Source organism: Scyliorhinus torazame, chromosome 7 (genome assembly GCF_047496885.1).
Source record: "Scyliorhinus torazame isolate Kashiwa2021f chromosome 7, sScyTor2.1, whole genome shotgun sequence".
Lineage (NCBI taxonomy): Eukaryota > Metazoa > Chordata > Chondrichthyes > Carcharhiniformes > Scyliorhinidae > Scyliorhinus > Scyliorhinus torazame.
This window is the reverse complement of record NC_092713.1, coordinates 64566112-64591732: the sequence shown is the minus strand read 5'-3', so window position 1 is coordinate 64591732 and position 25621 is coordinate 64566112. Positions and strand designations below refer to the sequence as shown.

The following is a 25621-nucleotide window of genomic DNA, read 5'->3' as shown; positions in this document are numbered from 1 at the left end:
CATTTGCCACCTCTCAGCCCAGCGCTGCAGCTTATCTATGTCCCTCTGTAACTTGTAACATCCTTCCGCACTGTCCACAACTCCACCGACTTTAGTGTCATCTGCAAATTTACTCACCCATCCTTCTACGCCCTCCTCCAGGTCATTTATAAAAATGACAAAGAGCAGTGGCCCCAAAACAGATCCTTGTGGTACACCACGAGTAACTGGACTCCAGGCTGAACATTTTCCATCAACCACCACCCTTTGTCTTCTTCCAGCTAGCCAATTTCTGATCCAAACTGCTAAATCACCCTGAATCCCATGCCTCCATATTTTCTGCAGTACCCTATCGTGGGGAACCTTATCAAACGCTTTACTGAAACCCATATACACCACATCAACTGCTTTGCCCTCATCCACCTGTTTGGTCACCTTCTCAAAGAACTCAATAAGGTTTGTGAGGCACAACCTACTCTTCACAAAACCGTGTTGACTATCTCTAATCAAATTATTCCATTCCAGATGATTATACATCCATAGAACATAGAACATAGGTTTAAACTAATGTGCCAGGGGGATGGGAACCGATGTAGGAAGTCAGTGGGGACAGAAACAAAAGGCAGGAAGGGAGAGTGTGTAAAGCATGACCAGAGAAAGCAGGGCAGAGAGCAAGGAAGGTCTACATTAAACTGCATTTATTTCAATGCAAGGGGCCTGACGGGCAAAGCGGATGAACTCAGGGCATGGACGGGCACATGGGACTGGGATATTATAGCTATGACTGAAACATGGCTAAGGGAGGGGCAGGACTGGCAGCTCAATGTTCCGGGCTACAGATGCTATAGAAAGGATAGAACAGGAGGTAAGAGAGGAGGGGGAGTGGCGTTTTTGATTAGGGAGAACATCACGGCAGTACTTAGAGGGGATATATCCGAGGGTTCGCCCACTGAGTCTATATGGGTGGAACTGAAAAATAAGAAGGGAGAGATCACCTTGGTAGGACTGTACTACAGGCCCCCAAATAGTCAGCGGGAAATTGAGGAGCAAATATGTAAGGAGATTACAGATAGCTGCAAGAATAATAGGGTGGTAGTAGTAGGGGACTTTAACTTTCCCAACATTGACTGGGACAGTCATAGCATTAGGGGCTTGGATGGAGGGAAATTTGTTGAGTGTATTCAGGAGGAATTTCTCATTCAGTATGTGGATGGACCGACTAGAGAGGGGGCAAAACTTGACCTCGTCTTGGGAAATAAGGAAGGGCAAGTGATAGAAGTGCTAGTGAGGGATCACTTTGGGACAAGTGACCATAATTCCATTAGTTTTAAGATAGCTATGGAGAATGATAGGTCTGGCCCAAGAGTTAAAATTCTTAATTGGGGCAAGGCCAATTTTGATGGTATCAGACAGGAACTTGCAGAGGTAGATTGGGGGAGACTATTAGCAGACAAAGGGACGGCTGGTAAATGGGAAGCTTTTAAAAATGTGTTAACCAGGGTGCAGGGTAAGCACATTCCCTTTAGAGTGAAGGGCAAGGCTGGTAGAAGTAGGGAACCCTGGATGACTCGAGATATTGAGACTCTGGTCAAAAAGAAGAAGGAGGCATATGACGTACATAAGCAACTGGGATCAAGTAGATCCCTTGAAGAGTATAGAGATTGTCGAAATAGAGTTAAGAGGGAAATCAGGAGGGCAAAAAGGGGACATGAAATTGCTTTGGCAAATAATGCAAGGGAGAATCCAAAGAGATTCTACAGATACATAAAGGGGAAAAGAGTAACTAGGGACAGAGTAGGGCCTCTTAAGGATCAACAAGGGCATTTATGTGCAGAGCCACAAGAGTTGGGTGAGATCCTGAATGAATATTTCTCATCGGTATTCACGGTGGAGAAAGGCATGGATGTTAGGAAACTAAGGGAAATAAATAGTGATGTCTTGAGAAGTGTGCATATTACAGAGGAGGAGGTGCTGGAAGTCTTAAAGCGCATCAAGGTAGATAAATCCCCGGGACCTGATGAAATGTATCCCAGGATGTTGTGGGAGGCTAGGGAGGAAATTGCGGGTCCCCTAACCGAGATATTTGAATCATCGGCAGCCACAGGTGAGGTGCCTGAAGATTGGAGAGTGGCGAATGTTGTGCCCTTGTTTAAGAAGGGCAGCAGGGAAAAGCCTGGGAACTACAGACCGGTGAGCCTAACGTCTGTAGTAGGTAAGTTGCTAGAAGGTATTCTGAGAGACAGGATCTACAAGCATTTAGAGAGGCAAGGACTGATTCGGGGCAGTCAGCATGGCTTTGTGCGTGGAAAATCATGTCTCACAAATTTGATTGAGTTTTTTGAGGGAGTGACCAAGAAGGTAGATGAGGGTAGTGCAGTAGACGTTGTCTACATGGACTTTAGCAAAGCCTTTGACAAGGTACCGCATGGTAGGTTGTTGCAGAAGGTTAAAGCTCACGGGATCCAGGGTGAGGTTGCCAATTGGATTCAAAATTGGCTGGACGACAGAAGGCAGAGGGTGGTTGTAGAGGGTTGTTTTTCAAACTGGAGGCCTGTGACCAGTGGTGTGCCTCAGGGATCGGTGCTGGGTCCACTGTTATTTGTGATTTATATTAATGATTTGGATGAGAATTTAGGAGGCATGGTTAGTAAGTTTGCAGATGACACCAAGATTGGTGGCACAGTGGATAGTGAAGAAGGTTATCTAGGATTGCAACGGGATCTTGATCAATTAGGCCAGTGGGCCGACGAATGGCAGATGGAGTTTAATTTAGATAAATGTGAGGTGATGCATTTTGGCAGATCGAATCAGGCCAGGACCTACTCAGTTAATGGTATGGCGTTGGGGAGAGTTATAGAACAAAGAGATCTAGGAGTACAGGTTCATAGCTCCTTGAAGGTGGAGTCGCAGGTGGACAGGGTGGTGAAGAAGGCATTCGGCATGCTTGGTTTCATTGGTCAGAACATTGAATATAGGAGTTGGGACGTCTTGTTGAAGTTGTACAAGACATTGGTACGGCCACACTTGGAATACTGTGTGCAGTTCTGGTCACCCTATTATAGAAAGGATATTATTAAACTAGAAAGAGTGCAGAAAAGATTTACTAGGATGTTGCCGGGACTTGATGGTTTGAGTTATAAGGAGAGGCTGGATAGACTGGGACTTTTTTCCCTGGAGCGTAGGAGGCTTAGGGGTGATCTTATAGAGGTCTATAAAATAATGAGGGGCATAGATAAGGTAGATAGTCAACATCTTTTCCCAAAGGTAGGGGAGTCTAAAACTAGAGGGCATAGGTTTAAGGTGAGAGGGGAGAGATTCAGAAGGGCCCAGAGGGGCAATTTCTTCACTCAGAGGGTAGTGAGTGTCTGGAATGGGCTGCCAGAGGTAGTAGTAGAAGCGGGTACAATTGTGTCTTTCAAAAAGCATTTAGATGGTTACATGGGTAAGATGGGTATAGAGGGTTATGGGCCAAGTGCGGGCAACTGGGACTAGCTTAATGGTAAAAAACTGGGCGGCATGGACTGGTTGGGCCGAAGGGCCTGTTTCCATGCTGTAAACTTCTATGATTCTATAACATAGAAAATACAGCACAGAACAGGCCCTTCGGCCCACGATGTTGTGCCGAACCTATGTCCTAGATTAATCATAGATTATCATTGAATTTACAGTGCAGAAGGAGGCCATTCGGCCCTTTGAGTCTGCACCGGCTCTTGGACAGAGAACCATACCCAAACTCAACACCTCCACCCAACACCAAGGGCAATTTGGACATTAAGGGCAATTTATCATTGGCCAATTCACCTAACCCGCACATCTTTGGACTGTGGGAGGAAACCGGAGCACCCGGAGGAAACCCACGCAGACACGGGGAGGACGTGCAGACTCCGCACAGACAATGACCCAAGCCGGAATCGAACCTGGGACCATGGAGCTGTGAAGCAATTGCGCTATCCACAATGCTACCGTGCTGCCCTTAAGAACAAATAAATCTACACTATATCATTTTACCGTCATCCATGTACCTATCCAATAGCTGCTTGAAGGTCCCTAATGTTTCCGACTCAACTACTTCCACAGGCAGTGCATTCCATGCCCCCACTACTCTCTGGGTAAAGAACCTACCTCTGATATCCCTCCTATATCTTCCACCTTTCACCTTAAATTTATGTCCCCTTGTAATGGTGTGTTCCACCCGGGGAAAAAGTCTCTGACTGTCTACTCTATCTATTCCCCTGATCATCTTATAAACCTCTATCAAGTCGCCCCTCAACCTTCTCTGCTCTAATGAGAAAAGGCCTAGCACCCTCAACCTTTCCTTGTAAGACCTACTCTCCATTCCAGGCAACATCCTGGTAAATCTTCTTTGCACCTTTTCCAGAGCTTCCACATCCTTCCGAAAATGAGGCGACCAGAACTGTACACAGTACTCCAAATGTGGCCTTACCAAAGTTTTGTACAGCTGCATCATCACCTCACGGCTCTTAAATTCAATCCCTCTGTTAATGAACGCGAGCACACCATAGGCCTTCTTCACAGCTCTATCCACTTGAGTGGCAACTTTCAAAGATGTATGAACATAGACCCCAAGGTCTCTCTGCTCCTCCACATTGCCAAGAACTCTACCGTTAACCCTGTATTCCGCATTCATATTTGTCCTTCCAAAATGGACAACCTCACACTTTTCAGGGTTAAACTCCATCTGCCACTTCTCAGCCCAGCTCTGCATCCTATCTATGTCTCTTTGCAGCCGACAACAGCCCTCCTTACTATCCACAACTCCACCAATCTTCGTATCGTCTGCAAATTTACTGACCCACCCTTCAACTCCCTCATCCAAGTCATTAATGAAAATCACAAACAGCAGAGGACCCAGAACTGATCCCTGCGGTACGCCACTGGTAACTGGGATCCAGGCTGAATATTTGCCATCCACCACCACTCTCTGACTTCTATCGGTTAGCCAGTTCGTTATCCAACTGGCCACATTTCCCACTATCCCATGCCTCCTTACTTTCTGCATAAGCCTACCATGGGGAACTTTATCAAATGCCTTACTAAAATCCATGTACACTACATCCACTGCTTTACCTTCATCCACATGCTTTGTCACCTCCTCAAAGAATTCAATAAGATTTGTAAGGCAAGACCTACCCCTCACAAATCCGTGCTGACTATCCCTAATCAAGCAGTGTCTTTCCAGATGCTCAGAAATCCTATCCTTCAGTACCCTTTCCATTACTTTGCCTACCACCGAAGTAAGACTAACTGGCCTGTAATTCCCAGGGTTATCCCTAGTTCCTTTTTTGAACAGGGGCACGCCATTCGCCACTCTCCAATCCCCTGGTACCACCCCTGTTGACAGTGAGGACGAAAAGATCATTGCCAACGGCTCTGCAATTTCATCTCTTGCTTCCCATAGAATCCTTGGATATATCCCGTCAGGCCCGGGGGACTTGTCTATCCTCAAGTTTTTCAAAATGCCTAACACATCTTCCTTCCTGACAAGTATTTCCTCGAGCTTACCAATCCGTTTCACACTGTCCTCTCCAACAATATCGCCCCTCTCATTTGTAAATACAGAAGAAAAATACTCATTCAAGACCTCTCCTATCTCTTCAGACTCAATACACAATCACCCGCTACTGTCCTTGATCGGACCTACCCTCGCTCTAGTCATTCTCATATTTCTCACATATGTGTAAAAGGCCTTGGGGTTTTCCTTGATCCTACCCGCCAAAGATTGTTCATGCCCTCTCTTAGCTCTCCTAATCCCTTTCTTCAGTTCCCTCCTGGCTATCTTGTATCCCTCCAATGCCCTGTCTGAACCTTGTTTCCTCAGCCTTACATAAGTCACCTTTTTCCTCTTAACAAGACATCCAACCTCTCTTGTCAACCATGGTTCCCTCACTCGACCATCTCTTCCCTGCGTGACAGGCACATACATATCAAGGACACGTAGCACCTGTTCCTTGAACAAGTTCCACATTTCACTTGTGTCCTTCCCTGCCAGCCTATGTTCCCAACTTATGCACTTCAATTCTTGTCTGACAACATCGTATTTACCCTTCCCCCAATTGTAAACCTTGCCCTGTTGCACGTACCTATCCCTCTCCATTACTAAAGTGAAAGTCATAGAATTGTGGTCACTATCTCCGAAATGCTCCCCCACTAACAAATCTATCACTTGCCCTGGTTCATTACCCAGTACTAAATCCAATATTGCCCCTCCTCTGGTCGGACAATCTACATACTGCATTAGAAAAGCTTCCTGGACACACTGCACAAACACCACCCCATCCAAACTATTTGATCTAAAGAGTTTCCACTCAATATTTGGGAAGTTAAAGTCGCCCATGACTACTACCCTATGACTTCTGCACCTTTCCAAAATCTGTTTCCCAATCTGTTCCTCCACATCTCTGTTACTATTGGGGGGCCTATAGAAAACTCCTAACAAGGTGACTGCTCCTTTCCTATTTCTGACTTCAACCCATACTACCTCAATAGGGTGATACTCCTCGAACTGCCTTTCTGCAGCTGTAATACTATCTCTAATTAATAATGCCACCCCCCACCTCTTTTACCACCCTCCCTAATCTTATTGAAACATCTATAACCAGGGACCTCCAACAACCATTTCTGCCCCTCTTCTATCCAAGTTTCCGTGATGGCCACCACATCGTAGTCCCAAGTACCGATCCATGCCTTAAGTTCACCCACCTTATTCCTGATGCTTCTTGCGTTGAAGTATACACACTTCAACCCATCTCCGTGCCTGCAAATACTTTCCTTTGTCAGTGTTCCCTTCCCCACTGCCTCATTACATGCTTTGGCGTCCTGAATATCGGCTACCTTAGTTGCTGGACTACAAATCCGGTTCCCATTCCCCTGCCAAATTAGTTTAACCCCTCCCGAAGAGTACTAGCAAACCTCCCTCCCAGGATATTGGTGCCCCTCTGGTTCAGATGCAACCCGTCCTGCTTGTACAGGTCCCACCTTCCCCAGAATGCGCTCCAATTATCCAAATACCTGAAGCCCTCCCTCCTACACCATTCCTGCAGCCACGTGTTCAACTGCACTCTCTCCCTATTCCTAGCCTCGCTATCACGTGGCACCAGCAACAAACCAGAGATGACAACTCTGTCTGTCCTGGCTTTCAACTTCCAGCCTAACTCCCTAAACTTGTTTATTACCTCCACACCCCTTTTCCTACCTATGTCGTTGGTACCAATGTGCACCACGACTTCTGGCTGTTCACCCTCCCCCTTAAGGATCCTGAAGACACGATCCGAGACATCCCTGGCCCTGGCACCCGGGAGGCAACATACCTTCCGGGAGTCTCGCTCGCGACCACAGAATCTCCTATCTATTCCCCTAACCATTGAATCTCCTACAACTATTGCTTTTCTATTCTCCCCCCTTCCCTTCTGAGCCCCAGTGCCAGACTCCGTGCCAGAGACCTGACCGCTAGGGCCTTCCCCCGGTAGGTCATCCCCCCCAACAGCATCCAAAACGGTATACTTGTTTTGAAGGGGAACGGCCACGAGGGATCCCTGCACTGTCTGCCTGTTTGTTTTTTTCCCCCTGACTGTAACCCAGCTATTCTTGTCCTGTACCTTGGGTGTGGTTACCTCCCTGTAACTCTTCTCAATCACCCCCTCTGCCTCCCGGATGATCCGAAGTTCATCCAGCTTCAGCTCCAGTTCCCTAACACGGTCTTTGAGGAGCTGAAGTTGGGTGCACTTCCCACAGGTATAGTCAGTGGGGACACCGGTGGTATCCCTCACCACCCACATCCTACAGGAGGAGCATGTAACTGGCCTAGCCTCCATCCCCTCTTACCTTAAAGAATATAGCTGCTGTGTGGACTAACTAGATCTCCGCCCTCCGACTCTGCTCCCAGTCAGCTACACTTCCTGTAAACTCCTGGCTCTCTTCGCACTCTTTGCGGAAATGTCGGAAACAAAATGAAAGGAGCACCTTACTCCCTCCTCACCTAACTCCCTCGGTCACCAAACTCTCACTATCGCACTCAAAAAGCACCAAATTCAGCACTCCCTCGGTCACCAAACTCTCACTATCGCACTCAAAAAGCACCAAATTCAGCACTCAGTGCAAACTCTATCTCTTATAAACCTTTCCAAGACTTTGCCCACAACAGAAGTAGGGATCTGCGTGGCCTGGATAGAGTGGACATGGAGAGAATGTTTCCACTTCTAGGAAAAACTAGAAGCAGAGGACACAATCTCCGACTAAAGGGACGATCCTTTAAAACAGAGATGAGAGGGGCAGCATGGTGGCACAGTGGTAGCACTGCAGTCTCATGGCACTGAGGTCCCAGGTTCGATCCCAGCTCTGGGACACTGTCCGTGTGGAGTTTGCAAATTCTCCCCATGTTTGCGTGGATTTCGCCCCCACAACCCAAAAATGTGCAAGGTAGGTGGATTGACCACGCTAAATTGCACCTTAATTGGAAAAAATGAATTGGGTACTCTAAATTTTTTTTTTTTTTTTAAAAGAGAGATGAGGAGGAATTTCTTAAGCCAGAGTGTGATGAATCTGTGGAACTCTTTGCTACAGAAGGCTGTGGAGGCCAAATCACTGAGTATCTTTAAAACAGAGATAGGTTTTTGATCAATAAGGGGATCAGGGGTTTTAGGGAGAAGGCAGGAGAATGGGGATGAGAAAAATATCAGCCATGATTGAATGGCGGAGCAGACTCGATGGGCTCCTAATTCTGCTCCTATGTCTTATGGTCTTATGACTGGTTCAGCCATTTGAAATGAAATGAAAATGAAAATCGCTTATTGTCACAAGTAGGCTTCAATGAAGTTACTGTGAAAAGCCCCTAGTCGCCACATTCCGGAGCCTGTTCGGGGAGGCTGTTACGGGAATTGAACCGTGCTGCTGGCCTGCCTTGGTCTGCTTTCAAAGCCAACGATTTAGCCCTGTGCTAAACAGCCCCTTTTCGTTCAAAATGTCAGGTTTAGGACTTCTGTAATTTTATTTCTGCTAAATGTGGAATTGAATCCTGTTGTGGCTGAGTTGCTTCAACAGCAATTTCATCTTCTGCTCATCAATACTGCTTCAACATCTCAAACTGTTACACCTTTAGAGAAAATGATAGGGATGTTCTCTGAATGGTTGTCAGAAGGGCTGTCTTTCAGGAAGAAGTAGATTGTGGCAAGAATAAATTATTTCAATGTACAATATTTTAAGGCCATGCTTCAAATATTTCTCATGCATGTAATTAACCAGAGGGTTTCACATAAACTAGTCTTTCTACACACAGAATACTTTCAAAAGTTTTTGAAATTTGTTCCCAGTCTATTACGTACTAATCAATGGATTGCTGGGACTGTTTGGCTGGGCTACATTTTAATTTAGATAAATGGCAAGGTAATCACCTAATTTGGACAATCTGAATTCTTCCTTTGTGTACCTGAATGGGTCCCCGAATGTGGCGACTAGGGGCTTTTCACAGTAACTTCATTGCAGTGTTAATGTAAGCCGACTTGTGACAATAAAGATGATTAAAAAGCCGAAGTATTGAAGTCGCTTCCCAGCTAAAATAGATTTAATTCAATGTTTTAGGTCAGTTTAACGCTAGTGACTTTCAGTGTGGGTATCAACTGTTAGCTAACTCCTTATAATGTCAATATGTGTTAGAATTCACACGTGGATTAATTATTAGGTTGCCATTATCACGGCTTGCAGATTTATCGATAAGCAACTTGCTAATTTCTCAAGTGATCCTACATTTATATTAATGTAATTTAATCATAGTTCTTGATTGTTACATTTTTTTAAATTAAATTAATTTTATGGAGAAGTTGTAGGAACTATGTTCAGCACGACAAGCAGAGCTCACATAAGGCATACTCTGGGGAAAATAAACATTTGACCTAGATTTTCCTGTCAAAATATCAGCGAAGCTAATGGCACGCACCCTTTTTTTAATTCATAGAAAAGTTTGATATAGCAGTTTTGATAACCACAGGACTCCTCAAAGCGCTTCACAGCAAAGGAAATACTTTTTAAAGTGTAGTAGCTGCTGTAAGGTTGAAAACATGGCAGCCAATTTGTGCACAGCAAGCTACCACGAACAGCAACATGATAGTGACCAAATAATCTAAATCTTTATGTGATGTATGTTGAGGGATAAATATTGGCAACGGCAACAGGAATAGTTGCCTTACTCTTCTTTCAAATCGTGCCAAGAAACCTTGCACATCAACGAGAGAACAGATGTGTCCTCAGTTTAAAATTGCATCTAAAAGACAGCACCCTCTGACAGTACTGCATTGAAGTTTCAGGCCTGATTGTGTGCTCAGGTCCTGGAGTGGGACCTGTTTCCACTCGGAATCCAAGGCAAGGGTGTTCACCAACTGAGCCACGGCTGTCACACAATTTGAGGCAAAGGGAAATTATGTGGTTAATCTAAAAAAGCCAATAGTTGCTATCCGTGTCACAGCGCTCTGCCATTCAACGTTAACTTTATGAGAAAGTCGTCTTGCTGTCTGGCTCTGAAATGCTTTGAACATGTGAAGTTGTTGTACTTGCATGGAATATACAAACTGAACTGGACACAGAAAGTTCAGCTTTTTACATTTCCTTTCTATCTTTCTTAATCCAATCTCCCTTTCTCACTCTTTATTATTTCTGCACTTGAGTTGATATTAAATTCACCAACTTCCTTTTTTGTCCTTGCGTTGATCATTTTACAATCCTTCAGTAGAGAGCCTCTGGGCAGATCACACTGCATCAGAGATATCTGTGTCCATTCACCAGTATCTACAAACAAAGCTGTGCATAAGTACATGCTCCCATTCCCAAAGAAAGCCAAGACTGCTTATTTGATGGTACAAAGAAGATATGAGCATGTCTGATGAACCTTAAGGCAGAATGCTTCTTCAGAAATGCCCGAACTACCACATATCATGGTTTCAATGGCACTGCACTGCAAGTAGTCATGCCAGGTGATCAACAGGCAGTAAAATGCTATCAGCCCATAAATGGAGGTACTTTTATACTCACCTAGCAACACCCTCCTCAAAATGGTCTTGAGATACTCTGGATTAGTAGAAGGCCAGAAGCAAAACTAAGTCATGTGCTCTGAAAACACATGTAGCATCCATGGTGCAAATAGCAGTGCCTTAAGTTTGCCTCCACTTTCTTTCATTGCATGATGTAACGTCAATTCTGTGAGATAGGTTGCAATCACCTTGTGCAGCATCAACTTCACTTCACCAGCCATGAAACACAAAGCTGAATGATGAACTATGTTGGCATTTTCCTGCAGATTCAGGCGTGTATCTTGAAATTCCTTTTAGTTCATTATTTTTGCAATGGGTGAAATGACTTTCAAGTATATCGTACATCGATAAATAGTCTAGTCTCCCTATTCTAACACTTTCCTCGAATGATTTTTTAAAATGTCATCTGCCAACCATTTTCTGCACTCACTCTATGCGGAGCTTCGACACAGCACACAAGCTGCAGGAGGAAAGAAGAAACGCTTCAAGGACATCCTCAAAACCTCTTTGAAAAAGTGCAACATCCCCATCGATACCTGGGAATCCCTGCCCCAAGACTGCTTGAAGTGGACGAAAAGCATCCAGGAAGGAAACAAACATTTTGGATTTCATCGCCAAGAGCAAGCTGAAGCCTAGAGTCAACAGCGGAAGGAGGATGTGGCAACACAGGCACCCACCTGCTCCTCCAAACACTGTCTTCCCCATGTGTGACAGAGATTGTAGTTCATGCATTGGTCACCGTAGTCACCCGAGAACTGATTTTTGGTGTGGAAGCAAGTCATCCTCGACTCCAAGGAACTGCTGAAGCAGCAGCAGCACTCACCAAATCGTCAAACCTCACCAGAGGTTATGTAGTTGTGAAATTCAGATGGGAACAGCATATTTAGCTTTGGACCAGCATAATACTTGTTCCAATCAAAGTACAGAACATAACTCACAACAGAAAATATTTACCCTTCAGGCAACGCTAAATTGCTTCCAATTAGTAATGATTTGAAGAATGGCTTGGGTTCAAAATAGAAGCACTCACGCTGATGCAGTAAGAATAGTGTTCTGAAACTGGTGTTGAAGGAATGTATTTGGATAAGGAACAATAACTACCCTATGGGACAGCAATAAGGTATCAAATTTTCTTTGCATAGAATGGTGAACTGCCATGGGTTCCTTATCTTTATTTAAATGGAGTGAAAGGGTGGAATTTTAACCATGGTGCGCCGTTCCCGATGGTGGAATGTGAAGATGGTACCACCACTCTCTTGCTTTTTGCTGGTCCCCATGCGATTCTAATTCAAATTTAAAACATCGGCTGTCTCCACAGATGTTGCTTGGGGGACAGTGGTGTGGAATACCGTTGGGGGTTGGTGCAGGATGGCGTTCCTATGCGGGGCTCGGTCAGAGTCTTTAAACTAGTTACGCTTAAGTTAAAAGTGTTTCTATTTCTTCCAACTCTTTCATATTAATTACTTGTGAAACAGTGGCAGAACCATCTGAAGTTAGCAATTCAAATCGCTTTGTCGGATGGGCCACAGCGCAGCTCAATTATCCAGGGGAAGTGAGCCCTTCTGGACAACTGCTGCGTAAACCCTTACCTGGGAAAATCTGAGAGGTTTCCTCCAAATCCTATGCTGGTTGTTCAAAGCACAGTGTCATCCCAAATGGAAATTAAAATCTGATGACTTTCACCAAGTTTAGTTAAGAACCTCTGCTGACAGCTATTTTTGCAAGAGGTAGCCTCTCCTCAAATTTATTTTAAATGGCCTGCTGTGTAAATAACCTTTTTAATTGGTAAATCTCATGGTAAAGTTAATAGCCTCCCAATTTAGATTACCAATATTCAGTACAATTTAAACTTCCCTTGAAATCTATGCTATACCTAATTTAACAACGTTTGATACTGGCATTGGTTGACAACAGTGAAAAGGCATTCTTTTCAACGGCACTGGCATCCTTGCCCTGAAGTTCACAAATTTCAACAAAAGCAAATTTAGAAAAACAGTGCTTGTGGACACTGCATGGATTTTGACGTTCACTAAATTTCAGAATTGTTTTCTATACTATAAATACATGAAAATTAAATGCCGTGCACAATTTTCCCACTGCATTGCGCCCAGAGCTGATCTTGTTATGCCGATACATAGCAGGAGAGACCAAAAACAGATTTCACCGCGCGCGATGCACCCAACCTGCTATGCCCGAAGCGATCTGGATCATGTCCTAGCTGGGCATGATCCAGATCAGCATATTTAAATGAGTTATTAGGGAGTGGCAGGTTGGCACAGCCAGTGTGCCAGGGGCAGCGCCCGGGTGTGCGGTGTGCACTGCCCTGGTGCTGGGGCAGTGCCATGGGGCAGGGCCTGAGGAAGGCCATGTCGTCAAGGGTGGATGGGTGTGGGGCCAGGTCACCCTCATGCCTGGGGAGTGTGGTGGGGAATGGGGGCATTATGCGTGCGATTAGTGATGGGGGGGGGTTCCCCTCTAGAGTCACGGGTTGGGGGTGTTGCCCATGTCTGAAGGGGGTCTTTGTGGGTGGGTGGGTGGATGGATTGGGGGTGGTGGTGGTGTTGGGGGGGGCTCAACCTAACTTTGAGATCAGTGCACCCTTCAAACATGGCTTCCCGATCTCAGAGGAGCGGTCTAAGTGTGTGGTTTTTCAGGGAGAAGCTCCCCAAGCTCAAAAAAATGACAAGTGTGGGTGAATACAGATCTGGATTGCACCCAAAAACCAAGCGGGAATCACCCTGCCAAACCAGACCAAAATGACTTAGTAATATTTTGGGAGAATTGTGCCCGTTAATTTTGTGTTTCAGCTGGTGCTCACAAAACCAAAGTAAACTTCGTTCACACCTAAGACATTTCAGAGAAGAAAAATTCAATATTGTATTGCATCAGATATTTCTGGTATAATAAAATGACTCCATTCTTCATTTTTCCCAATGGTTTGTTGTTATCATCCACAAAACTGTAAGACATACAAAATCAGAAGGTGCCTAGTTCAATTCAATTGAGTCGATTTCAGCGTGAGAACAGCTGGTGAGTCAGTTTCAGCGGGAGCATTGCGGAAGTGGTTGCTGGGAGATAAGTCTGTCCTTTAAAAGCACTTGTCTTTGCAGGGGCAGGCCAGTCGATTTTCGGCGGGAGAACAGCTGGTGAGTCAGTTTCAGCGGGAGCATTGCGGAAGTGGCTGCTGGGAGGTAAGTCAACCTTTAAAAGCACTTGTCTTTGCAGGGGCAGGCCAGTCGATTTCGGCGTGAGAACAGCTGGTGAGTCAGTTTCAGCGGGAGCATTGCGGAAGTGGTTGCTGGGAGGTAAGTCTGTCCTTTAAAAGCACTTGTCTTTGCAGGGGCAGGCCAGTCGATTTCGGCGGGAGAACAGCTGGTGAGTCAGTTTCAGCGGGAGCATTGCGGAAGTGGCTGCTGGGAGGTAAGTCAACCTTTAAAAGCACTTGTCTTTGCAGGGGCAGACCAGTCGATTTCGACATGAGAACAGCTGGTGAGTCAGTTTCAGCGGGAGCATTGCGGAAGTGGTTGCTGGGAGGTAAGTCTGTCCTTTAAAAGCACTTGTCTTTGCAGGGGAAGGCAGGTCGATTTCGGCGGGAGAACAGCTGGTGAGTCAGTTTCAGCGGGAGCATTGCAGAAGTGGCTGCTGGGAGGTAGGTCAACCTTTAAAAGCACTTGTCTTTGCAGGGGCAGGCCAGTCGATTTTGGCGTGAGAACAGCTGGTGAGTCAGTTTCAGCGGGAGCATTGCGGAAGTGGTTGCTGGGAGGTAAGTCTGTCCTTTAAAAGCACTTGTCTTTGCACGGGCAGGCCAGTCGATTTCGGCGGGAGTGGAGCTGGCTGGTTAGTCAATTTCAGCAGGAGCTGAGAATTTTTCTTTTTTTTAAATTAGTTTTTTAGGCGGGAACAGGAAGTCGACCCGCGGACGTCTGGGAAGACCCTCACCAATAAATTCTGGTGGAGAGGAAACCCGAGACACTACACGTGTAGTGTCTCCCACCCGCCCTCCTCCTCTAACCTAATAATAAAACCCATTGGTCTGAGGGAAGTACCATATTTTATTATATTATTATTATTTTTTATAAAAATTTAATTTAGTTGTTAGCCAGATCTTGGTAGAAAGTTAGAGGAATGGCAGGGAAGGGAGTGCAATGTTCCTCCTGCAGGATGTTTGAGGTGAGGGATGCAGTTAGTGTCCCTGCTGATTTTACCTGCAGGAAGTGCTGCCATCTCCAGCTCCTCCAAGACCGAGTTAGGGAACTGGAGCTGGAGTTGGAAGAACTTCGGATCATTCGGGAGGCAGAAGGGGTCATAGATAGCAGCTTCAGGGAATTAGTTACACCAAAGATTGGAGATAGGTGGGTAACTCTAAGAGGGACTGGGAAAAAGCAGTCAGTGCAGGGATCCCCTGCGGTCGTTCCCCTGAGAAACAAGTATACCGCTTTGGATACTTGTGGGGGGGGGGGGACTTACCAGGGGTAAGCCATGGGGTGCGGGCCTCTGGCACGGAGTCTGTCCCTGTTGCTCAGAAGGGAAGGGGGGAGAATAGCAGAGCATTAGTAATTGGGGACTCTATAGTCAGGAGCACAGATAGGAGATTTTGTGGGAGCGTGAGAGACTCACGTTTGGTATGTTGCCTCCCAGGTGCAAGGGTACGTGATGTCTCGGATCGTGTTTTCCGGGTCCTTAGGGGGGAGGGGGAGCAGCCCCAAGTCGTGGTCCACATTGGCACTAACGACATAGGTAGGAAAGGGGACAAGGATGTCAGACAGGCTTTCAGGGAGCTAGGATGGAAGCTCAGAACTAGAACAAACAGAGTTGTTATCTCTGGGTTGTTGCCCGTGCCACGTGATAGTGAGATGAGGAATAGGGAGAGAGAGCATTTAAACACGTGGCTACAGGGATGGTGCAGGCGGGAGGGATTCAGATTTCTGGATAACTGGGGCTCTTTCTGGGGAAGGTGGGACCTCTACAGACAGGATGGTCTACATCTGAACCTGAGGGGCACAAATATCCTGGGGGGGAGATTTGTTAGTGCTCTTTGGGGGGGTTTAAACTAATGCAGCAGGGGAACCTGGATTGTAGTTTTAGGGTAAGGGAGAATGAGAGTATAGAGATCAGGAGCACAGATTTGACGTCGCAGGAGGGGGCCAGTGTTCAGGTAGGTGGTTTGAAGTGTGTCTACTTCAATGCCAGGAGTATACGAAACAAGGTAGGGGAACTGGCAGCATGGGTTGGTACCTGGGACTTCGATGTTGTGGCCATTTCGGAGACATGGATAGAGCAGGGACAGGAATGGATGTTGCAGGTTCCGGGGTTTAGGTGTTTTAGTAAGCTCAGAGAAGGAGGCAAAAGAGGGGGAGGTGTGGCGCTGCTAGTCAAGAGCAGTATTACGGTGGCGGAGAGGATGCTAGATGGGGACTCTTCTTCCGAGGTAGTATGGGCTGAAGTTAGAAACAGGAAAGGAGAGGTCACCCTGTTGGGAGTTTTTTTATAGGCCTCCTAATAGTTCTAGGGATGTAGAGGAAAGGATGGCGAAGATGATTCTGGATATGAGCGAAAGTAACAGGGTAGTTATTATGGGAGACTTTAACTTTCCAAATATTGACTGGAAAAGATATAGTTCGAGTACAATAGATGGGTCGTTTTTTGTACAGTGTGTGCAGGAGGGTTTCCTGAAACAATATGTTGACAGGCCAACAAGAGGCGAAGCCACGTTGGATTTGGTTTTGGGTAATGAACCAGGCCAGGTGTTGGATTTGGAGGTAGGAGAGCACTTTGGGGACAGTGACCACAATTCGGTGACGTTTACGTTAATGATGGAAAGGGATAAGTATACACCGCAGGGCAAGAGTTATAGCTGGGGGAAGGGCAATTATGATGCCATTAGACGTGACTTGGGGGGGATAAGGTGGAGAAGTAGGCTGCAAGTGTTGGGCACACTGGATAAGTGGGGCTTGTTCAAGGATCAGCTACTGCGTGTTCTTGATAAGTATGTACCGGTCAGACAGGGAGGAAGGTGTCGAGCGAGGGAACCGTGGTTTACCAAGGAAGTGGAATCTCTTGTTAAGAGGAAGAAGGAGGCCTATGTGAAGATGAAGTGTGAAGTTTCGGTTGGGGCGATGGATAGTTACAAGGTAGCGAGGAGGGGACATGAGAAGTATTTGGCAGGAAGGATCAAGGAAAACCCAAAAGCTTTCTATAGGTATGTCAGGAATAAGCGAATGACTAGGGAAAGAGTAGGACCAGTCAAGGACAGGGATGGGAAATTGTGTGTGGAGTCTGAAGAGATAGGCGAGATACTAAATGAATATTTTTCGTCAGTATTCACTCAGGAAAAAGATAATGTTGTGGAGGAGAATGCTGAGCCCCAGGCTAATAGAATAGATGGCATTGAGGTACGTAGGGAAGAGGTGTTGGCAATTCTGGACAGGCTGAAAATAGATAAGTCCCCGGGACCTGATGGGATTTATCCTAGGATTCTCTGGGAGGCCAGGGAAGAGATTGCTGGACCTTTGGCTTTGATTTTTATGTCATCATTGGCTACAGGAATAGTGCCAGAGGACTGGAGGACAGCAAATGTGGTCCCTTTGTTCAAAAAGGGGAGCAGAGACAACCCCGGCAACTATAGGCCGGTGAGCCTCACATCTGTAGTGGGTAAAGTCTTGGAGGGGATTATAAGAGACAAGATTTATAATCATCTAGATAGGAATAATATGATCAGGGATAGTCAGCATGGCTTTGTGAAGGGTAGGTCATGCCTCACAAACCTTATTGAGTTCTTTGAGAAGGTGACTGAACAGGTAGACGAGGGTAGAGCAGTTGATGTGGTGTATACGGATTTCAGCCATATGATAAGGTTTGATAAGGTTCCCCATGGTAGGCTATTGCAAAAAATACGGAGGCTGGGGATTGAGGGTGATTTAGAGATGTGGATCAGAAATTGGCTAGCTGAAAGAAGACAGAGGGTGGTGGTTGATGGGAAATGTTCAGAATGGAGTACAGTCACAAGTGGAGTACCACAAGGATCTGTTCTGGGGCCGTTGCTGTTTGTCATTTTTATCAATGACCTAGAGGAAGGCGCAGAAGGGTGGGTGAGTAAATTTGCAGACGATACTAAAGTCGGTGGTGTTGTCGATAGTGTGGAAGGATGTAGCAGGTTACAGAGGGGTATAGATAAGCTGCAGAGCTGGGCTGAGAGGTGGCAAATGGAGTTTAATGTAGAGAAGTGTGAGGTGATTCACTTTGGAAGGAATAACAGGAATGCGGAATATTTGGCTAATGGTAAAGCTCTTGAAAGTGTGGATGAGCAGAGGGATCTAGGTGTCCATGTACATAGATCCCTGAAAGTTGCCACCCAGGTTGATAGGGTTGTGAAGAAGGCCTATGGAGTGTTGGCCTTTATTGGTAGAGGGATTGAGTTCCGGAGTCGGGAGGTCATGTTGCAGATATACAGAACTCTGGTACGGCCGCATTTGGAGTATTGCGTACAGTTCTGGTCACCGCATTATAGGAAGGACGTGGAGGCTTTGGAGCGGGTGCAGAGGAGATTTACCAGGATGTTGCCTGGTATGGAGGGAAAATCTTATGAGGAAAGGCTGATGGACTTGAGGTTGTTTTCGTTGGAGAGAAGAAGGTTAAGAGGAGACTTAATAGAGGCATACAAAATGATCAGGGGGTTGGATAGGGTGGACAGTGAGAGCCTTCTCCCGCGGATGGATATGGCTGGCACGAGGGGACATAACTTTAAACTGAGGGGTAATAGATTTCGGACAGAGGTCAGAGGTAGGTTCTTTACGCAAAGAGTAGTGAGGCCGTGGAATGCCCTACCTGCTACAGTAGTGAACTCGCCAACATTGAGGGCATTTAAAAGTTTATTGGATAAACATATGGATGATAATGGCATAGTGTAGGTTAGATGGCTTTTGTTTCGGTGCAACATCGTGGGCCGAAGGGCCTGTACTGCGCTGTATTGTTCTATGTTCGAATTCACTGTGTGTTGAAGCAGGCTGATTAACCAAAATTGGCAGCTGGGATACTAGTTGGCCTCAGGTTCTTAGTCGGAGTTAAGATAGGGAAAGGCCTGCCTGTCTCGATTCTTGATTGTGTTGCCATCTATTGAGAGTTGAATGTGCCTTACCTCTGGGTTTCTTACTGTTGAATCGGCCATCAACATTCATTGTCTAGACTCACATTTAAAAAATCCAGTTTTGGCATTAAAGGAAACTGCTTGGAACCAGCCTGGAGTATATGTGGGGGCTCCACTAAATGCCAGATGAGTAAGTGAATCCGGATGGATTTAGGAGAGGTAGAGCTACGTTGAAAATGGAAAACTATTAAACTAATTCAGGATTTGGAAAGGAGTAGAAGGCACTTCACTCTGTTTAAAATATTGTACGTCACTTGACTCGGTAGTGTTTGAAACAAAACCTGCAGGCCTGAAATAGAAAGCACTAACAATCTGACATTTGGGTGCAAAATTCAGACATGCATCAACGTGCCATAGTCACATAGCTCCAGATATAATTAGTGCATACTTACAAACTTCCTTTTCTTGGCAAGCTTAATTCTTTCTGTAAAAAAACAAAAGTATGCAAATTAATAATGTTTTCATTCAGCATTCTGTTTCAATACAAATTAATTTAGAAAATTGAGACATCTATAAATTTCATGTAAACCAGTCAGATCAATAAAATGACATCTTTGCATTGCGAGCTTAAAGTTCAATTTTGTCTTTCTCTTGGATGCCACCCGTATGTCATCAACCATTAAGGACCAGTAATTTACTGTTGATGGAACACAGATGGTTAATAAATCCATTTTAAAATATGGTAAAACCCATTTGCTTGCAAATCTTGCAATAGCAAAGGCATAGAAATTATAAATGTACTTAAACCTTTCCAGATGGTTGTCTGGGACAATGATTCGAACCTGATAAGACAATTTTATCTCCTCCCTGCTTCAATATCAACCCCAAGATCACTTTTGAATTAGGCATTCCACAAATTTACATCTAACAAACTGTGGTTAACTTCTCACATTTTCTCCATTCATCCATACACCTTTTCTTTTCAAGCAAGGAGATAGTGTAAAGCAAACTCTTAACTCTACTGAGTTTAATTCCATATTAAAAATAAGTTAGAGAGAAAATTAATTGAAAATGAACAAATTATCTAAATTTACTTATTGAAAACATTTCATATTCCATTTAAAGTGCTCCAAATCTATCATTAGGCCTGGTCACTCAATTTATATTTTCTGTGGATTTCATTTGCAGGTAGCAAAAAATCATCAGTTTTTTTTAAAGGATTATTTTGAACAATGCCAAAGCAGAGCATGGTTTTGATGTATGCAAAGTAGTCTTGCATATCACAATTCAAAGTTACATCACTAGGTGGCAGTGAGCACACTGCTATGAATCTAATACCACAAGATGAGAAAGGGCAATAGAGGAACAGCAAACTCAGAACCAAAAATTACGTGGTACCATCTTTATTACTTTTCTTTTAATTGCCATAAAGTAAAATAACCTTGTTGTGTACCCATTTCCAATTTTCTAAAATTCTATTAGTCAACAAAAATACCCCATTTTGCTCTGAAGATTGTAGCGAGTGCATGAGAAACATAATAGGTAAAAGTGCAATGTCAGTTCATAAAATTGAATTGTACCTAGCCCTGATTTAAAAAAAAAAGATATTCTGATTTAATGGGCAAAGAATAAAATGATCATTTTAATAACTGTCCACTCTAAAAGTAAAATGCTGTCTTTCCATTTTCTGTATGTACCAATTTGCAAACCACAGATTCAGTTTTGTGCTATGCCATCAATTTGGTAGTAAATGTCCATGAATGTACCAGCATTAATTTCAGCAGCAATTCAGTAACACAACAGTAATATCTCTTTTGCCAACTCTTGGACAGTGCTGCTCAGCAAAACATTATTGGTTGCTTAACAGTGCGTACAGCATTAGCTTTTAAATAGCAAACAAAGGCCCTGAATTTCCTTGCACTGTGTCCTGTGCCTCTATTCCCCCAGAAGGCTTTGTCTTCTATTTCAAAACAATTTAGTTTTAAGCTACTTGGTCTCAAGTGCGGTATAGAATGTGCTACAAACATGGAGGAGCTATCACTCCTTGTAACAGAGAATTATGCGAGTGCACTTGGTGGAAAGTTTGCTTCCATTAATATTTCAGTTTCACAGCCCCAATTATTAAAACGTACAAAGGAAATGAAAACCCACAACTTAAAAAACAAAAGAGGTAGAAACCAGAGTTCCCACTGAAATCTACTTAAAAGATGCTCTTACACTAAATCTTTCCTGTTGCATTCTCAATGATATCCATGGAAGAACCTGTAATCATACAGACCAGTAACCTCAGATTATTGCCAACAATTTAAACCAGTACTAGTTGATATTTGCACTAACGTTGCATGTAAAGTACTTAAGTACCAAAACCCCCTGTCTGGGTGAGCATTAAAAACATTTTTAAATCCGAATGTCTGGTGCAAAGTCTCAGCATCTTAAATTACAATTTTATACGTAGATTAGTGAAAATGAAAATCACATCTTGACTGAAGTGAGTTCCATCATTCCCTATTTAACTATAACAGAAAACGAAACCAAAAAAAAATCCAAATTAAGCTGACACATCACATGAGACATTAGGCTTTTAATATGCTTTATGTTTCATCTGGTCTGTGAAGCACAGCATATTTCCCCCAGGTAACAAATATGATGCATGATTATTGTTATTTTAGTTCTGAATTCATCATTATCATTAACTGGATCCTGAAAATTTTAAGGCTATACAGATGGTGACATTTTTTATGTACACTGAAAGCCATTTAGCAGGAGCTTGTCAGTGGTGTATTTCACTGATGTTGTCCACATCTTGTTCTTGAAACAATGAAACCTGTAGCCAGTGCTGTGTCAAGATTTCAGCATTCATAATCTGGATAACGGAGCACTTTAACTGTCAATTCAGGTACATTATCCACATGATATTAGGAAGCCACACAAGCACTCAATCTGAAGGTCAGTAATTCAAACCCCTTAAATGCTTTTATCCATTAAGTGTGTGTAATCTTGGCTCGTGCTTATGCAATATGTGCATTGATCAATGCCTCACCTTGTCCCTGTTGACAATTTCTTTGTAAATTTGCCTTCCAACAGGAGTTACATAATTCTATGATTATATAATTTATATGATCATAGGTCACAGTAAGTCAACCTTTGAAGCTTTGTGAAATCCTTCCAAAAACAGGGTCGATTTATATGCCAAGTATCAAATGTGAAGCACTCGTGTTGGTGCAGGAGGATGCATTGCTATTCCGCATTCGGCATATGCAGTCTGCTGTGTATGGACTTGTCTTAAACTCTCATACATCTTCTTGGCAACTGAACCGGTATTGCCTGCTTGAATCTATGCCTGACTTATCAGGAGAGTTTATCTCTTAACATTTATCTCTGAGCTAAATAAAGTTGGGGCCAACATCAAATGAGAGTATAACGCTAAACATGCATTTGTTAACTGAAAAATGGGGGTCGACTTATACGTTTAGTATAGGCCTAAACACGCACATGGACACCAAAAAAAACAGGGCTGAATTTCACATTGGGTTGACTTGTACACTGCAATCTACAGTATATAATTGTAGTGATATGACATTTGTGCTTAGCAAAGCAACGTTAAAAACCAGGATTCATTGCACATTGATATATGTTACAGAAACACTGCTAAATTTGAAGTCATAATTGATGAGTTTTGGAATAGTACAATCCTGGGGGGGGGGAACTAAGTATTCCTGTTTTAATAGAGTCAGCTACAGCTACACCCTTTATGCAAAACCAAAATTAACGAAGATGTTTTGAAGGTTAAAGTTATTGTGCAAATTCATTCAACTCTTGTGTTTCTGAGCAGTTAAAGTTGTTGACCACCACCAACTAAGCTCACTTCCAAAGAGGTTTTATTGTGTGGAACATTCAAGGCTGCACTGTTGGATCATTTAAAACATCTGTTTACCTCATTAGACAAGGCTCATCAGTAGAAAGATATTGTACCACACCACAGTTATCAGGCCTTTAAAGCTGCTTCTCCATGTTTGCAATAGATAAAGCACCAACTTTTAAATTACAATTAAATATTTATAATCGCTGCTCAAGACTTAATTTGACTTCGAGCGTTTGCAGGTCTTGCCATTTTTGTTGATTTTGGTTTTACCCTATAGGCTTTATGTGAATCCTTTCCACACGATTAAGTTTTGAATATAATTTAAAATTTTAGCTTCTGAATATTATGATCCAATTTTCAAACTGCATTCTTCTTAAATAAAAGATCAGGTTCATTTTAGTCATGGATGTTGGAGTGGCTTGGGCAACAGGAATTCAATATTACCTCCCTCTATTCTTCATGTGTAGCTCATTTAATGCAAGATAATGGATATGTAGGGTGTTATGAGGCAGCGACACACTGGGAGTTCAGATGTCATAAATGGGAGCAGGAAACTCAAGTCCTTCATCAAAGTCATCATACCCCCAGGAGGCACTGATGTCTTCATGCACAGTTTATTAAAAGCACCATAATACAAGCAATATTTTTGAGGGCATTGTTGTGTTATGTTACTGCTACTTGATGTAGGCTTTGCTGAAGAATGCTCCAGACTCTGAGATAAGTTCAACATATTTATTGAGCGATTAACAATTCTCCTAAATGAGTTTGACACTCTGCTAATCTGACTCTAGTAACTCAGTCTACTCTGCTAACTATACAAGCTTGCTCTAGACTACGTGCTAGGGTGTGATGTTACTGTTGATCAACCCTGTCTTGCTCTCCAGTGGAAGAGGCAGAGCCTGTGTGCCTCGTCCTTTTTATAGTGGTTGTGTAGTGCCCCCTTGTGGTAATGCCACCTCTGGGTGTCCTGATTACCCATTGGTTGTATCCTGTTCTGATGACCCATTGGTTGCGTGTCTGCATATCATGACATCTCCCCTTTTTTTTATATATACATGTGTATGTGCCTGTCTAATGTGGGAACGGGAGCTACGGCTGACAGTTACGAATGACTGGTATATACAGTGTACATTAAAAAAGAAAATGTTCAGAAGTCCAGTCTCTGGGGTTTCCGTCTGATCCTCGATGACCGCCAGAGAGGTGGCAGCGGGGATGCCGGTGTCTTGATAGGTGTGTGGGAGGCACGACTGGTGGACTCGTGGTTCGTGGTGTCTGGAGGTGGCTCTTCAACAGGTGGAAGTGGAGGGGGAATTGGTTGGGGGCGTATGATTTTCCGCAGTGCCCTTCAATTTCTGCGAACAATGGTGCTGTCAGGCATTTTTAGCACATAGGATCTGGGCGCGGCCTGCCGAACGATGACAGCCGGGGCAGACCACCCACCATCAGGTGTCTTGATCCTGACAGTGTCTGCTGGGGATAGCACGTCCAGATCAGTGGCATGTGCATCATAGTATTGTTTCTGACTGTTGCGCAGCTGTTGCATCTTTTGTAGTACCGGTAGGTGATCTGGGTTGGGCAGGTGTAGGGCTGGAAGTGTTGTTCGCAGGTCCCTGTTCATCAGCAGTTGAGCCGGTGACATGCCAGTTGATAAGGGAGTCGCCCGGTACGCTAGTAGTGCAAGGTATATGTAGGAGGCAGAGTCCGAGGCCTTGTGGATGAGTTGCTTGAAGATGTGCACCCCCTATTCAACTTTGCCGTTGGACTGCGGGTAGTGCGGACTGGAGGCGACGTGTCTGAAGTTGTAGCTCTGAGCAAACGTGGACCATTCTTAACTGTGGAAACACGGGCCATTGTCGCTCATGACTGTATTCGGGAGCCATGCCGCGAGAATGGCTCTTTGCACGCTTTGATGACGGTCCTTGAGGTGAGGTCGGACAGCTTCAGCACCTCCGGATAGTTCGAAAAGTAATCAATGCGTAGGATGTAGTCACGACCATTCGCGTGGAATAGGTCAATGCCGACCTTGGACCATGGAGAGGTTTCCAGGTCGTGTTGTTGGAGCGTCTCCTTGCTCTATGCTGGTTGGAACCTGTGACAGGTCTCGCCGTCCAGGACCATGTCCGTGATGTCCTAGTTGATGCCGGGCTAGTAGACGGCTTGCCGGGCCCTGCGTCTGCACTTTTCTATGCCCAGGAGTCCCTCATGAATCTGCCGCAGCACCATGCGCTGGAGACACAGCGGGGTCACTATTCCGTCCATCTTCAGCAAGATGCCGTCGATCAGCGTCAGGTCGTCCTTGACGTTGTAGAATTGAGGGCATTGCCCTTTCGGCCACCCGTTGTTGAGGTAGTGGATGACTCGCTGCAACTCGGGGGGTCTTTGGCCGTCTCTTCGAAGATGAGAACGAGCTTTTTGTCTGTTGCACGGAAGGTACTTGCGCACATTTGCACCTGCGATTCAATGTGCTGGATGATCTCAAGTGGCTCACTCGGTGAGGTGACGGAGCGAGACAATGTATCGGCAATGATGAGCTCCTTGCCAGGCGTGTACACCAGACTGAAATCGTACCTCCAGAGTTTGAGCAGAATCCTCTGCAATCGGGGCGTCATGTCGTTCAGGTCCTTTCGGATGATGTCGACCAGAGGTCTGTGATCCGTCTCA

General features: G+C 44.6%; 1 protein-coding gene and 1 long non-coding RNA gene across 8 annotated transcripts in view; one reads left to right on the top strand and one right to left on the bottom strand.

The window, feature by feature from the left end:
• mast2 (microtubule associated serine/threonine kinase 2) overlaps positions 1 to 25621 on the bottom strand; it is a 594513-nt gene that overhangs the window by 269989 nt on the left and 298903 nt on the right. For all 4 annotated transcript variants that reach the window (XM_072510836.1, XM_072510837.1, XM_072510838.1 and 1 more), the window contains one exon: positions 19551 to 19582. In XM_072510836.1, the coding sequence (XP_072366937.1) occupies positions 19551 to 19582 (32 nt within the window). The remainder of the gene's footprint in view (positions 1 to 19550; positions 19583 to 25621) is intronic.
• LOC140426277 (uncharacterized) overlaps positions 1 to 25621 on the top strand; it is a 74232-nt gene that overhangs the window by 6712 nt on the left and 41899 nt on the right. The gene's annotated exons all lie outside the window — the stretch shown is intronic.